Genomic DNA, 17219 nt, shown 5'->3' on the forward strand with positions numbered 1-17219 from the left:
GGATCTTGTGCAATACTGTTCGATATTTCCCCGATATGCCCCATGTGCATGGCTATTATGGCTCTTTTATTGTTGTTTGTCTAATGATTTTATACAAATTCATGAATAAAGATTATTATTGATTATACTTGTTGTCCTTTACTGTAGGAGTTGCACAGTTGGCTGGAGGACAGGCCGATTTTTTTGGTCTATATAGGAGTATACAGAACACGGACGTGAAATGCCTGTAACAGACTCTCCCCCGCCCGGACAGCATCTGTGATAAGATGCTGGGAGCGGGGGAACTGTACAGATATGCTGTATTGAAGCAGCCGTGCGGCTCTGTCATTACAGTGGGGCGCATATCTGTACTGTTCCCCCGCTCCCAGCATCTTATCACAGATGCTGTCCGAGCGGGGGAGAGTCCGTTACAGGCATTTCACGTCCGTGTTCCTTGCAGACAGGGAACGTGTGAATGCGGCCTATGGCTCAAAAAAGTGTGTGTGTGAACATAGCCTGACAGACAAAAGTCCAGCACCTCGTTCTGGTGTATTAGAATTCACAGCTTTATAACAGATCCGTAATGTAAGACACCATTGTTACCTACAACTGCATCATGTGATGGTGATGGCGTCTTGTATCAGGGATTTACAATAAAGAAGTGAATATAATTACATAGGAAGAAAGTGCTGGACTTTTGTCTATGGAATCCTACATATATTTACAGTCATATTTAACTACAGATTATTCCAGTGGTGTAAACACCCAGCACACACTGTGCATCCATCCATATATATATATATATATATATATATATATATATACATACTTACATATACATGTAGCTGGCATTAAACAGATTGTGCTGACGCTACAGTTCAGGTATGGTCACATGTCAGCGCAATGTGTCTAACACTGGCAGTATACACTTTCTGTGGTGCTGTGTACTGCCGATACCCTGGGATGGGCACACTACAACCAACGCATTGCGTCCCTGTCATACAATGGAGACTAAAAACTAGGACAACATCTCCTTCATAAAAAAAAAGTGTTTTCATATTCTGCCATATTGCATATACAAAATATATGTAATACTGTATGTGCAATATGTCAGAATAAGAAGGCACAATTTTTGCATTAGGTAGATGCGGTCCTCTGGATTTTGTTTAACACATGCATATCATATATGAGAACATTCTGTACAAACATAAAATTATATACACATATGCCTACTGCACATACATATATCATAAGCATACTACAGAAGCATGTATACACTATACACACATCTACACGCACACACACACACTATACATATATTCATACATCATAAACATACTACAGAGGCATGTATACACTATATACTGTACACACATATATATACACACACACATATACTGTACATACATATATACACACACATATACTGTACATACATATATATACACACATACTGTACATACATATATCATGTATACACACATATATACTTAGTACATACATCACATACAAACCCACACACACTTCACATACATATATGCATACATCATAAACATACTAGAGGCATGCATATACTATATACTGTACACACATATACATACATCATAAACATACTAGAGGCATGCATACACTATATACTGTACACACACATACTGTGTACATTACACACTTGAACACACTCCATATAGTAACACACTTACACATGATACAATCACTTACTTCTCATCACTAAGCTCCTTAGATCTCTGGTCCTGACAGGTCCTCCTCCCTCACCGCCAGCATGGAGCTCCCCTGCCCCTCCGACTGCAGAGCAGGGAGGAGATGATGAAATCACTGTGAGGGGGAGGGAGACTTGGTTGCCCCCTCACACAGCACAGCAGGGGGCAGATGACAGGCTCGGGCTGTAGCTTGGTGGGGAGAACGGGTCCTGTCTGATCACCAAGCAGTGCCCGGGCCCCCTCTGACTGACACATCAATCAGCAGCAGGCTCTCCATGGGGCAACTTCTTCTCTGTCCTCCAGGAAGCTGATCCTCTGCAGGAAATGACATCAGCTGTGAGAGAGGAAGTTGTAGCAGACGGCCTGTGCGGCACCTCCGTTATGCGAGGTATAGGGAAATAGGCAGAGGGGAGGGGGGAGCAGGGGAGGAAGATTCCGGCCCAGTCACACTGGCAGAGGCTGAGAGAACAGCGCCGCGGCCGGCCACACTGTTCTCTCAGCCACTGCAGAGGGCCGATGCAAGTTTACAGCAGGACCAGCAGTCCCACAGACTGGTAATCTTGGCGGCCCAGCGGGCATTTGCCCGGCCTGCCAGATTACCAATCCGGGCCTGGTTTAAAGCCACAGAGATGTCAGCAAGACAAAATAGTATAGCTCAATGGTTAGTACTGTGGCCTTAAAGGACATTTGTCAGCACCTGGGGACTACTCAGGGTGTTGTAGTCAGCAGTCCCCTAGTGAGCATGGGGACTTCTCACTAGGGGGACTGCCTCAGGTAGGGCCGGGTGTTTACAAATTCCCTTTTAATTACTAGGGGGTTGGGATCAAATCCCACCAAGATCAGCATATGTGTAAGAAGTTTTTATGTTCTCTCCCTGCTTGTGTGACCTTCCTCTAGGTGCTCTGATTTCTGCTCACACTTAAAAATATACTTGAAGATTAATTTTTAGCAATGCTTCTTAATTCCAGTCCTCATGGCTCACCTACAGGTCGTGTTTTGAGGATATCCCATACAAAGTACACCTGTGATAATACCTTATGCACTGAGTATAATTATATCACCTGTTGGTGGGCCATGAGGACTGTGGTGGAGAAGCACTGATTTAGAATGTGAAGGACTAGGGGCAGGGATGGGGAATCTTCGGCTCTCTAGCTGTTGCAAAACTATCATCCCATCATACCTGGACAGTCGAAGCAAGACATGATGGGATTTGTAGTTTTGCAACAGCTGGAGGGCAAAAGGTTCCCCAACCCTGGACTAGAGATGAGCGAACCTGCCGAGGTTTGGGTTTGTATGAACCTGAACTCTCGGCGTCTGATTCCCGCTGTCTGCAGCCTGATGACCGCCTGGAAAACTTGGATGCAGCCTATGGCTATGGCTGTATCCCAGTTTTCCAGGCGGTCCTCCGGCTGTATCCACTCTCTCCACGGAGGCTGCAGACAGCGGGAATCGGCAGCTTCACTCATCTCTACCCTGGACCAGTGCAAGAATTTTTTTTTGTTGTTGTTGCAGAAATCAATAGTACAGGTGATTTGAAGAAACTTTGTAATTGGGTTTATTAGGCAAATATGCCATTATCTGCATTCAAAAAGACTTTCCCAGGACCCCCCCCCCCCTACTCTCTCTCATCCACTGCTCATTATCAGGAAATCTCAACTCTTTTACATCAGTCGAGCCCTGTCTGTTCTATGGAGAGGGGGAGGAGGGAGAATAGTCGCCAGCAGAGAACAAAGGATTACACAATGGGTCCTGTGTGAGAGCTGGTATTCAGAGGTCAGAGAGGTCAGTGCTGACTTCAGAGGAGATAGCTTGTTGATGTAGCTGTAAATTAACTCTTTGTTGTCCTGTTTTGGTGCCTCATCTCCCTCCACCCCTCCCCTCTCCATAAGAGAACCATGAAGAAAGGGGGGAGAGCTTCAAACTGCTTTTTCATGATAAAAATGCATTTTTCGTCTTATAAACCCAATTACAAAGTTCCTTAAAATCATCTGTATTATTGATTTCTGCAAAAAGAATTTAAACAACAGTGACACTTTAATCCACTTCTGGTCTTGGCAGAAGAAAATGAATAAAAAACAAAACCACAAAAACAAAAAATCTGGGGAGAATTTATCATTTGTGCCCTTTTCACTGCACTTTTCTAGCTTATACATTTTCCTCTCGCGCTAATAGAAAATTATTGTAGATAATATCCAAAATATATAATGGACTCTCTTTTTACCATACTACAGAATATTTCTCATGTACTTTTCTGTTCTCTATTTTTATAGCACTATGTACAGAGAGAATGATAACTACTACCGCTACTTTGTTATTATATATTTACCATGTGGTCTATATGACAGGTTAACCCTGAGGATACAGTTCCGCTGGGGAAGGAGTTCTTTGACACAAGTGAGCCTGTAGTGCGAAAAGATGATTTTAGAGATTACCGTGATGTATCGGGTCGATTTGTGCTCCTTCCGGGGAAATATGTTATTGTGGTAACAACTCTGAATCCGTTTGAAGAAACAGATTTTTACCTCCGTGTCTTCTTTGAGATCGCACCTGGAGCACAGTAAGTATTGTATGCAAAGATGAAATCCTCCTATTATTTTTCAGCTGTAATGGTAAATTTGTCAGCCATTTTTGCAAAATTGGTGAAAGGAATTACAGCCATATCGGTTGTCACCTCTGTATTGGCTCCTCAGAAACCTGATGGTAAAACTATATGGTATCGCATGGCATTAGTGCCTAGAAATCTAAGGTGCTTCCTATTGTCAATCTTGTAAACATTGCCACCACAATTTAAAAAAATAAACAAAAAACATTGGTTACTGCTCCAACTTCTGGAAACACCTTATTGGTTCTATGAGGAGCCGATCCCATTATCAGTTACAATACGTTTTATTAATCTCCCCCATTACTTTGCCTCAGTTTCCCTTTAGGGACACTATAAGTTTTAAGGGAGTCATCAATTGATGAAAACTGTTGGTTGTGCATGATTGGTATACACTGGCATACATGTCTCGCCCTCTCCACTTATGCATGATAACAGATATACATTTGCCAGGAAAAGTAAGTGAACCTCTTAGAAATACCTTGATTTCTGCACTTTTACTATTAAAATGTGGTCTGATTGTTATAATTATGGATACACAAAATCTAATTCAAAATTATAACATTCTTATTTGAGAAAAATTAGTAAACCTCCACAGTGCAGGGGGGAAAAAGTATGTAAACCTCTGTGTTAATTACTTCCAAACTCCAGAGAGTAGTTCAATGTTAAAGATGAAATTGAACGTGTGGCTTTCACCAGGGCTTTGCCATTCAAAGGGTACCTATCATTGGCAGGGTGGCAGGGTATGCCGCAAAAATCTTGTCAACGGGCTGTCCACTGGGGCCCGTGCAGGGGAAGGACTTCTTCTCGCTCAGCCTTTGGCTGCATACACTTACAAAGCAGGCAAATGCCAAGCTGGAAGAAATCTGTCTCCTGCATGTGCCTGAATGGAGAGCCTGTCAGCAGGACTTTTATGGCTTATCCTGCCACCCGCTCAAATGATAGGTCCAGGGCCGTATTTACCACTAGGCACTCGTGGTCCAGTGCCTAGGGCAGCACCTTGCGGGGGGAAGGAAACAACTTTTTAATTTTTTTAGTCTTCCACTTCCCACTCAGGCTTGCCAGTAAATCTGGTGTCTTTTTGAGGGGGTAAGGGGGAGGTATGATCAGGTCTGGTGTGGAGGTGTTGTTCAGGTCTGGTATGGCTGTGACGCCTGGAGCTATTACCTACCAATCCTGTGGTGAGAATTCCTTTAGACAATGTGCAGATGGCTCTAATCATTGATTCAATGTGAACATTTATGTTTTAAGCAGTTAAAAACCATGAAAATGTGATTCATAAAATGTTTCTACATGTAGAGAGATGCATGTAGCCGAAACCACTCTCCCCCACGCTCCGCAAGATGGGGCGTCTTCAGGTTTAGTGCCTAGGGCAGCAGCTGTTGATACGGCCCTGGATAGGTCCCCATTGAAGAAAAACCAAAACCTGGCTATTAACAAATCTTTTAAATCTGTTTTTCCCAAGAAAGATTGATTAGTGTGAACCATTTCTCAATGCAAACAACTTTCAGAAGACCTTTAATACACATGCACGGAGATGGATTAGGCCATAAAAGCGTTGCTGAAGACCTTAGTGTACATTAAAGCGGTATTCTGCTTAAACATAACTTTTCATATGTTCCCGCCAATAACGAGATTAACAATACGTTCCATACTTATCTGTTTAGTCTTCTTCTCACAGTTCTGCTTTCTGCTGAAGACACAGAAAACTGGGTGTGAGCTTTTCTCTCTGTCTCTCCTTCCTCCCTTCCAAGACGGCTCATGTAAACAAGACCCTGGCAGGCTTTATCTGCAACATTGTAGCTTCTTTGTAATGCTGGGAGGGTTATTCTGAGGTCAGGCTGCTAATGAACTCACTGTGATTATCCCTCCTGGCATTACAAAGCTGCTACAAAGTTGCAGATAGGGACTTGTTAACATCAGTCATCTTGGAAGGGGGAGACAGATAGAAAGGCTCACATACAGATTTTTGTGTTTTCAGCAGAAAGCAGCAGCTCAGAACTGGGGAAAGGAGACTGAATAGATAATAACAAGTATGGAATGAATTGTTCGTCTTACCATGGGCAGCAACATCTGAAAAATTATGTTTGAAGGGAATACCCCTTTAATTCACCGTGAAATTGTCTCCTTATAGCGCACGTATCAGCAGGAAAACAAAATGTAAAAAATACTCCTATAGCTCGATAGGGCTTTTCATGAAGATTCCAGGCAATCCTTTTTTTTTATCTCCATAGTCCTTTCCAGCACAAAGATATAAGCCTTTTTACTAATATGTAAATGAGGTTTAACCCCCACTAAGGGGATCACGAACATGGCAAAAGTCCAGGCAGGAAACAGAACTATAACCAGCACTCCTGTGGCCAATTACAGCAACATTGGCACTCCCATTCACTAAACCTCCACCATGTTTAGCCTCTAGTCCTTATTCAGATAAGTATGAAAACGTGCAAACTGGCTTCATCTGCTTCTAATTTGTCATACATGAGATAGTACTCATGAGTGACATATAATATACAGTACATGGTACTTTGGCAGCCAGACTCTTTAAATCAGATCCATTGGAAGTAATTTACTAAGACTGGCAGATCTATCTAGAGGTGCTGACCTATCATAATATGAATCTAATGCATCTGTGGTTGCCCATGCGGTAAGCTTAAAGGGAAACAATCAGCCCAATCAAGCTGATATGGTTCCCTAGACTGCTGTATACAGCCCCTGCAGCAGCCGCGGCACGTACCGGCCGTACTGTTTGCCTCAGTAGGGCACTTGCCCAGGTGGGCATCCACTTTAGAGCAAAAATAATATTACAATATTTCTCTGGTTGATCATTCTCACTGTTCTCTGTGTTCTAGGAGTGCCTAGGCTGACCCACTGAGGACTCCATCAGAGGTAAATTGGTTGCTGGATTTTTGCATATGGGCCTTAATTTTGTTCTTACTTATTCTGAGATAGTCACACAAGAGGCTTAGGGTGCACATGGGTGGGGTATCTTGAGCCCCTCCCCCAGATGTCTGGAGATGATACTTATTTAAAGGGACTGGACCATCAACAATACTTTTACTCTATCTAGTGTATGACCTCTGGGGTCCAACCTCTGGGACCCCAACCAATCACAAGTTCCCCATTTAATGGAGCTGTGGTCAAGCGGACAATCATGCGGACTGCTGCTCCGCTCAACTTTATGGAACCAGTGATGGTAGCCAAGTACTGTTTTCAGGACATTGAGGTGGGAGTTAGACCTTTAGAAATAGCAACTGAACACCTATCTTGCTATCTTAAGGATAGCCATCAAAGGGGTACTCCGGCCCTTTACATTTTTTGCTGCACTTTATAAAATAAAGCTAATAAGGAGCCTATTCATACCTCACAGACTTGTCCCAGTGACAGCCTGCTCTGCCAATCACTAGTCGTGGTGCTGTCCTATCTCAGTCAGTGATTGGCTGAGCAGGCTGTCACTGCCATGACGAGTCCATCAGGAAAGTGCCAGTGGGATCATTCAGTAGGGGAACCAAAGGCACCAAAGGAGGACCCCAGGGAACATGGTAAGGTAAGAATAGGCTATTCATTATTCAATAGTCAATAATTGTGCCAGGGAGATCAGTTTGATTAGTTATAACATTGGGCTAAATATATCAAACTGGTGTAAAATAGAATTGTCTTAGTTGCTTCTAGCTACCAATCAGACTTCACCTTTCATTTTTCAAAGAATCTGTGAGGAATGAAAAGTGGAATCTGATTGGTTGCTAGGGGCAACTAAGACAATTCTACTTTACACCAGTTTGACAAATCTCCCTCATTGAGTTAAACACATCATCGTGATTATGTCAGTACAGGCTGCATCTGTAATTGCAGCAATATAGAAAAATGACTGGAGTACCCCTTTAAATATTGTTTATGATCCAACCCTTTTAAATTATATTTCCTTGTGCAGCCACTATGGGGAGCTCTGAGTCTTATAAAGAATTACAATTAAATAAAACTGTGGACACCCTTTAAATATACCCTTTAAAAATCATGGGGTGCTTCTAAAACCTGAAATACCTGAGATATATGATATGAACATTTGAACCTCATCCCATTCTTGCCCACTTATATTGTTTATATATATCGATATTTTTTAGTTAAAATTGATTTCAAGAGATTTCACAGTTGACGAAATTAACATAAAGTAACATTTCAGAATGTGTACAGCACAGAATGTGTACATTTCAGGAGACACATAAAAAGCCCACAGTACAGCATGTCCATAGAAGAAAGAATAAAAACTAAAAAACAAACCACGAGCATAAAAACTGACAATAGAAAGTTCTAATATGTGACCTTCTTTTTTAATTCCAGGTCTCCCAATGTCACTCTCTCAGGCTCCCACTACTATACCAGGTGGTATCTCTTGAGGACTCCATTATGCCCTATATGCTTCACTTGTTAGAGAATGTTCTATACACTTCCTTCTCTGATTGTCTTTCAGTATCATTAGTATCCATTATAATCTGTTTAATTCTATCTGATTTCTCACAAGCTTGGTACTTATTGTTACAACCAATTACCTAATAAACATTTCATTACCACCAAAAGGACTATGTGTATTACCTTAATAGCTACACCTCTTTGGCTTAAAGTGACACTGTCACTCCCTTTTGTGCATTCTGACATCTCTACACAGGGGTAATGGTTAAATTTAGCGGTTTTCACACCTTATTTTATATCATACGTCATGGTGCTTGTTTAAGTAAAAAGTAATCTTTTATAAACTGCAGATTGTGTTAAGTGGGCGGGACCTCGCGGCAGTAGCGCCACATAGCCCCGCCCACAAGCTCACAGTTTGCCCCGCCCCCTCGGCGGCCATTGGTGGGCTGACCTAGAAGGGGTGGGGCCTAGACCTTTTAGGCCATCCTGTTCCAATGGTTGCTGAGGGGGCGGGGCCAACTGTGCATATGTGGGCGGGGCTAAGTGGCGCTAATGCTGTGAGGCCCCGCCCACTTAATATAATCTGCAGTTAATAAAAGATTACTTTTTACTTGAACAAGCACCATAACGTATGACATAAAATAAGGTATGAAAACCGCTAAATTTACCCTTTACACCTGTGTAGAGATGTCAGAATGCACAAAGGAGGTGACAGTGTCACTTTAAGGTTAATAACAATATTCTGAATAGAACATAGAACAATATTTAAGCTTTTAAAGCAGAGTGAAACTTTTCTCTAGCTTCCTGCCATAATTTTCTGAACTTACCAGGTCACCTAGAAATACAATTTGCCTTTATTTATTTAGCTCCAACCTATTCTGCAGTGCTGTACAGAGATTGTAGTCACTCATCTTGGTTCCTGTCCCCAATGGAGCTCACAATGTTTTGTAGAGTGTGATAAAATCCATGCAGACATTGGGGGGACATGTGGTGACGCCAGTGCTAGTCCAGCACACAGGTGTGATGTTGGTACCTGTTAAGTGTATGGCCGGTTTATGTCCAATAAAATGGTCAGGAACCTTCCAGGTTTGTTTTGGGTCCCTTGGGCTCTTGTCACAGCAACCTGGAGCGGCACCTAACCCACCCAGGATGTCGGTATCGCCACCCACAGAAGAGGGGAAAAATAACCCAAGGTGTGTGTTGGTGTGTGTATAGGTGCAGGTTCAAGCAGAGATAGACAGAGATAGAGTCCAGTGTGTTTGATATATATATGAAAATATAGTTTTACTGTAAAACTTTGGTAGGATAACAGTACATGTTTGGCAAACAGTAGTGATCTTCACACAGACTTGAGTGCTGACGTAGTGCTTGAGGTAGGTGCTTGGAGAGAGTAGAAGTAGTAGTAGTGCTTTGTAGAGGTAGAGAGAAGAGGAGAGGACTTTGCCAGAGGAGCCCTATGCCGAATGTAGCCCTTATACTCTGCCAGAACTACAGTGGAGATCTGTAAGCAGTGAAGTGATATTCATACTCACGTTTAGACTAAGTGTGACCACCTTCTGCCCACTGGTATCTTAGAACCTATCCCAGGTTAGTAGCATGAGCCCCAGTCGTCTGTTATCTGGGTGTCCAAGATTTTCCAGTTACCTGCACTGCGCAGTAGGATACGTAGACCTTTTTTATGGTAGCTTTTTCCTACTGGGATCAGCTACTCTGGCACAGGCTAGGGTGTTCCTTGGTGGCTGCTCTCCCCTACTGTAGACTTAGCACTGCATAATAAAAGTAGTTGCTTGACTAGAAGAACTCTTTATGAGAGCTAGTCTCTCCTGCATCTGTTCACACTGGATACTGAGTCTGAACTGAACTCACTTCCTCACTCCTCCTACAGGGCTGTGAGTGTAAGAGAGGACAGACAGGATAGGGCAGAGAAGAGAGAGCACCTCCTAATGGTGAACACATAACATAGAAAACTTAACCCATTACCTTGCTTCAGCTGTGCATAGAAGTAAGACATATAAAAAACAGTGACACCTAGTGTGGAAACGAAATACTTCATCCACCATTTTTTTTTAACTTCAGTGAGAACTTTAAGACAGGTGCACAAGAGAACACTAGTATTGGGATACCACACATACATGCAGCTATTATCCCAGGACCCCAACACTACAAAGCAACATGGCTAACCTCTGTGCCCTTCACAACATGGCTAACCTCTGTGCCCCCCACAACATAGCTTTCAGAACCTGCTCTTCTCCATGTCATGCCGCCCTTACTGCTGCAGATTCTACTGGACTCACATGTTAGCTCCTCCTACATGGGTGGGGCTAAATGAATGTGAATGTATAACCCTACCCACCTGATGACTGTTCCCTCACTGGCAGGAACAGGAAACAGAAAGGGAACGTGACATCACAGGGAAAGAAAACATAGGGAACTATCAGCAGGTTAGATGAAGCTAATCTGCTGATATGTCAATATTGTGCAGAAAATGCTGAGAAGACGGGTATGTGTCTTACCTTCATCCTCGGCGCCGTTCTAGTGCAGTTAGCCTTTTGCTCCGCGGTCTAGTGACACCGTTAGGAGCACTGGGGCACCCGTTAGGAGCACTGCCGGATTGGTGCTATGGGGGAAAGCCAGTACTCCTAACGGGTGACCCAGTGCTCCTGTCTTACCGGAGAGCAGAGCAAAAAACTAACCACATCGGAATGGTGCCAAGGAAGAAGGTAAGAGACATACTTTCCTTTTTGGCATCTCCTGTGCAATAGAGACATCTCAGAGAAAAGGACAAGTCGGACATAGGGACAAGTCAGAGAAAAGGTGAAAAGCCAAAGTAGCAAGCCTCCTCAATTTTCCTCTAAAAATAGCCATGAGAAAAAATATTTCCTTTAGACTTATAAGATTGTTTCCAATGCCTACTTTAAGGCTGGGATTACACAGCAATTCCCGATGGCCCGACCAGGAGAATATGTGTCAGTAGCCGGCCAACTCGCCGCATCGCTGGAGCCCCTTATCGCTGGAGCTCCAGCCGTCATGGCTTTTTCATGTAGCAACCGGCAATGGCAGTCAGCTGTCAAATATGTCCTGGGGCTGGAGTCTCAACCCCAATCACTCCTGGGGCTGGGACTCCAGGCCTCATAAGTATCCTCCCCATCCTCCGCCTCATACCCGAGTTAACTCTTGACCTAGCGTTCCTTACTGATTGTTATTGTCTGGTTCCTAGTGACCTCTGGCTTTTGACTTCTAACTACTCTTTTGGATTTCATTTTTGTGCTTCGCAGACCGCTAGTAACCGACCTGGACCTCTGATCACGAGTATTTGTATTTTTGTGTTTGTTTGTCTTGTCCTTGTTCAGTGGCGCACCTGCATAGGATAGGGACTGTCAACCAGTTGTCTGCTGCCGCTTAGGACAGTCAAGGCAATTAGGCAGGGACAGCTGGACGGGTGTCAGTGCAAGGGCATCATCTGTCCAATGTCCTTCAGTTCCCTAGTCCTCCTAACAATATGAAACCTAGTATTGAGTACAAAGCAAAGTATTCATCAGCCGTCCAACAATATTTAACATTCAGCAGCTGTGAAATGGGTACTGGAACATTATATTCATGGCTTGTCTCTTGCCTCTTCACTACAGGGGGTCAATATATTTCACCCCTCATACTGAAAGCCAATTACTGAAATACTAAAAGTTGCACAGAACTAGAAAAATATGGCTGCCTTCTTCTAAAAGTAGAACAATACAATCTATGACTATTAAAACTGATATTTGTATTATAAGGGAGTGTTAATTCCACCATCATGATGTATCTATCCATCATGGTGGTTTTGCCCACAACTTCGACTGAAACTGCAGTTGCAGACTTATGATGGTTACTGTACACATCATATAAGTGATTGTATACGGTGACCATATTAATGTAGATACCAACTCTATACATGAATTATAGACCAGATTAGAGATTTCATTTAGTGATGATACAGTTGTAGATACCAACACTACAAAGGATATACATCATACACCAAATAAGTGATTACACAGTATCCATATATTGGTAGATAATAGCACTACACAGCCTCTGCATTTATATCCAGTGACTCACAGGGGGCATCTTCTCTGATTATAATTGTTCACTTTGCTGTCTTTTCCCTTCTGTCCAAACCACCACGACGACTTCTTTTGGATATGAATTGTATCTGCAGAATATACCATGAATCTTTTTATGCCCCCCACTTTAGCACCCTTCTTACCTCTAAACTAACTCCTAATTGAGCTCTTTCTACCCCACACTGTAGCAAGCCCCCTTGGTGGCCTCACATTATAGCTAACACCATTGTGCCTCCCAACATAGGTTTCCACTTTGTCCCTTCTCTTTAGTTAGGCCCCACTGTGACCCCATCTATAGCTATCCCCCAATTGTACCCCATCTGTAATTAGGCCCCAATTGTGCTCCCATATGAAGTTAGGTTTCCTCTTTCTGTCTCAACCTACATTAAGGCCCTTAATGTGAAGTTAGGCTCTCTCTCTCTGTCCATATTCAATAGTTAGGCCTCTTCATCTGTTGTTAGACCCCAGTATGTCTCCATGGTAACAGACTACAAACACTGCAGTCATACTCTTCTTTATCTCTTCTCCACTTCTTCTTAAACCAAATTTAACAGGAGTCAAGGGATTTAACTAAAATGGCAACAGAATATTTTCTCACAGTACTGTCCCTTTAATTCGATATTCAATAATAAAAACTCATTGTTGCAGGAATTGTTCATCTTCATAACGGATATATAGACTCACAATACACATTACGTTATAGTTTTTATTGAAAAGTTTTCATTGAAATATCAGGACTCGTTTATAGGGTACAAATGAGTAACATTAACACGTTAAAATTTTGTGCATCATGTATGTATGTGGACCGTTTTTTGTGTCACTATGCTTGTGTGCATGTATACTGACTTCAAGTATAACTGTGGTTTCAAAATATGTTCCTTATAGGACTAGTTCCCTATGTTTATCAGCAGTTTTCCCTCTTAGGGTACGTGCACACTACGGAATAGCAACTGAAAACCCATTGTGGATTCCGCAGCTCGCACCCATTCGCAGACTCTGGTGGCCATGCGCATTTCCGCCCGTGCCATAGACTCCATTCTATGCACGGGCGGATTCCGCCTTTCACCAAAAGAAATGACATGTCAATTTTTTCGGCGGGCAGCAGAATCAGCCCAGCCATAGAATGGTGTCTATAGCACTGGCGGAAATGTGCCCGGCCGCCACAGTCCGCAAGAGGGTGCAAGCTGCAGAGTACGAGACGGGTTTTCCGCCGCAATTCCGTAGTGTGCACGTACCCTTAATGTCAGTTTTCACTGAGTTTATACCCTGAGTGAGTGGAGACTAGTTCCCATACACTGCTCCAACAAAGTAGGGGGGGCCTCTATAGCATACCTATGAAGCAGCAGCAGAACAATGAAGGAAGTTATGCAGCAATTATTAGTGTAGCTGTAAATGTAACATACAGTAGAAAGCCCACTAGAAGCAGCAAAAATTTCTGGAAGTGTCTGTATATCTCTCACTCTCTCTTCTCATTTCCCTCTCTATATATTTCTATGGGCAAAAGATGAAACCGCATCTCTTAGGGTGGTATTACACGGAACGATAATCGGCCGAATTGGCCCGATTCGGCCGATTATCGCTCCGTGTAATAAATGCAACGATCAGCCGATGACAACGATCATCGGCTGATCGTTGATATAGGTTAGAACCTATTTTCGCCGGGCGCCGACCGCGCACCGCTGCGTGTAATAGCGGTGCGTGGCCGGCGACTAACGATATACATTACCCATCCACGTTCCAGGGCTGCTCCTGCCGTCCGCTTCTCCCTGCGTCCCGCGCGCGCTCTAGCGTCACAGAGGCCTGTCAGCTGATAGGCCGCTCAGCCAATCACAGGCCGCGGCGGTCCCGGCCTGTGATTGTCTGAGCGGCCTACCAGCTGACAGGCTGCTGTGACGCTAGAGAGCGCGCGGGACCCCCCGGAGAAGCTGACGCAGGAGCAGCCCTGGAACGTGGATGGGTAATGTATGCCAGTTTAGCAAGGGCTGCAAGGACATCGGTAACGATGTCCTTGCAGCTCTTGTCAAACGATTATCGGGCCGTGTATTAGGTCCAGTAAACGAGCAACGATCTAGCAGATCGCTGCTCGTTTACAGGTATTATCGGGCCCTGCTCGGCCCGTGTAATACCACCCTTAATGAAGACAATTTCCTCTCTGAGGGTGCGTTCACACCTACAAGATCTGCAGCAGATCTGCAGCAGATTTGATGGTGCAGATTTGATGCTGTGTTCAGTTATTTAAATGAAATCTGCTGCAGATCCTGTATGTGTGAACGCATCATGAAGAAAGATTTTACCAGTGAACTGAGACAGACTGATAAGGAAAAGAGGAGGCAATCTACTGACTGTGTAAAATGGAGTGCTCTGATACTGTAATTGGCTGTCAATGTAGGGGTATGGCCTATGTGTAGGCAGGGCTTTTCTGTAGTTTTCCTCATAGGGATGGCCCCATGCTTTTTATGTTTTTCTTTTTTCTTTTTAAATCAATCCAGCACAAAGCCACTGTGGAGAGAACAGAAGATCATGTCAAATTTTAGGGGGATAACTAGTAGCCATTTCTTTAAAAAGACATAGCTAAAGTAGCTGTGGCTCATCCCTGATGTTACATTATTGATGAGCTGAGCTCATTGTCAATGATTGATAATTTATTGTGATATTTAATGAGGTTCAGTGACAGGGTGGAGCCTGGTAGTTGGCTGATCAGTAATGAAAAATAAACCAGTTTGGTATTACTCCATGCAGAATTGTCCAAAGTTTGGAAATCTGCTGTAATGTTATTAATCCTTTGAATGGAGTAAACAAAAAAAGCCAGAATTGATGATTTGTTTTTTTTTTAGAAGTAGAGCTCTGATGCGGGCGCATGAGCGCGCTCCTGCATCAGAGCTTCCCCATGCACACTATGGAGTGAGCGGCCGGGGCCGCTCGCTTCATAGTGTGAACTGACAGGGTTTCCTACGGCCGCAATTCATTGAATTGCGGCTGCAGAAAACTGACATGTCAGTTATTTGCGGGGCCGCATGGGATCCCGGCCGGAGCGTATACGATGTGTATGCACTCTGGCCGGGATCCCATTAAAACTAAGGCATTGTTCCACCCCGCAAAAACTACGGCCGTTGTTGCCATCGGCAATAACGGACGTAGTTTTACGTAGTGTGAACATTGCCAAAAGGTGTAAAAAAATATATATATGTGAAAAAAGGAAAACTGATTACCTCAGATAATGAGAGGCTGATCATTCCGTCCTTATCAGTATCCAGAATTTTAAACATTTCTGCAACAAAAAGAAAAGGATTAAAGCGACACATGGTAACAAGGGATATAAAATGTATAGAGGGATTTTATAGAATAGGGAGGGCAAAACGGGCACAGCTAGTGCAGCCCGTACGTGACAGGGGGGGCAGTAAGGGGTTAACTGGCTAGGTTAGGGTCGGCAGGTTTAGGTTTCAGGCGGGGAGCACTGGCCAATGGGAGTGCGGCGCAGTGTGAATGGGCCAATGGAAGGGTCAGATGGAGCGTGGGGGGGGGGGGGCCACCAGTTAGTAGAAAAGGCTTGGGGGGAGGGCTTACCTCATTCTCCACGCGTCTGACGAGGAGCAGCATGTCACAGCCGTCCGACGCTGCACAGACCATGATGGCCTCCCTCAGGGAAGCTGCGGCGCGCCATGGGGCCGACTGGCTGCAGGAGCAGTTCAGTAAGGTAATGAGGGAAGCGGGGGGAGGCTCTGCCCCCCCTGGGAGCCGTCCCCCCGCACGCCGCCGGCGCCCGCCGGAGCGGCTCAGCCCGGAAGTGCCCCGCCGCGCCCGGCGTGTAGGGAGCCCCCAGCAGGACCCTCCAGCCTCCTCTGCACGACCCACAGCTTCCGGGTCCCAGGGGAGAGCTGGGAGGAATCCCGCAGCGCGTCCGGGCTCCGGTCTGCAGGAGGAGGCTCTCTCTGCTCCCCCCTCCTCCTCTGAGCCGGCTTCTCCTTCCGGACCTGTAACGGCTGGCCCCTCCCGTCGGCACCACCAGGGGGCAGCCCGTCATGTGACTCGTGGGGAGGCGGCCTCCCGGAAGCAGCACAGGCAGGGGAGATGGGGCAGGGGCCGGACACCTGCAGCTGCTGCTGTCTCCCCTGTGCTGGCATCTGACTCCAGGGGGGGTTCCACCCGGCCCTTATCAACTGGTCCTGCTCGAGGGGGGGTTAGGCGGGCTACTTCCCAGACAGTCCAGAACCAGCCCGATGCAGCCCGCTCTGATGACGACGTGCGCCCAGCAGCGGTACAGGCGCAAGGGGGGAGTTCTACTCCTTCCTTTGGCGCGCTTGACAACGAGGACATCGTGGGGCCCTATTCGGACGACGATGCTTCAGGGAGCCCGGAAGAGGGTGAAATCCCAGCTATACCTGCTCCACTACTGGATTCTGCAGTCACGGCTGTTCCGGC

The 17219-nt window shown here is 44.8% G+C and overlaps 2 protein-coding genes across 2 annotated transcripts in view; one reads left to right on the top strand and one right to left on the bottom strand.

Moving 5' to 3' along the window:
- The window catches only part of LOC138773957 (calpain-2 catalytic subunit-like), a 50787-nt gene extending 41917 nt beyond the window's left edge, over window positions 1-8870 (top strand). Inside the window, exons 11-13 of the mRNA XM_069954465.1 lie at window positions 4043-4254; window positions 7149-7185; window positions 8635-8870. Coding sequence (XP_069810566.1) covers window positions 4043-4254; window positions 7149-7158 — 222 coding nt within the window. The 3' untranslated portion in view covers window positions 7159-7185; window positions 8635-8870. The remainder of the gene's footprint in view (window positions 1-4042; window positions 4255-7148; window positions 7186-8634) is intronic.
- A 6140-nt stretch (window positions 8871-15010) lies between these two features.
- Window positions 15011-17219, bottom strand: part of LOC138774454 (calpain-8-like) — a 29955-nt gene continuing 27746 nt past the window's right edge. The window contains exons 19-20 of the mRNA XM_069955343.1: window positions 16010-16068; window positions 15011-15299 (exon numbers count right to left, since the gene is read on the bottom strand). Coding sequence (XP_069811444.1) covers window positions 15276-15299; window positions 16010-16068 — 83 coding nt within the window. The 3' untranslated portion in view covers window positions 15011-15275. The remainder of the gene's footprint in view (window positions 15300-16009; window positions 16069-17219) is intronic.

Source organism: Dendropsophus ebraccatus, chromosome 15 (assembly GCF_027789765.1).
Source record: "Dendropsophus ebraccatus isolate aDenEbr1 chromosome 15, aDenEbr1.pat, whole genome shotgun sequence".
NCBI lineage: Eukaryota > Metazoa > Chordata > Amphibia > Anura > Hylidae > Dendropsophus > Dendropsophus ebraccatus.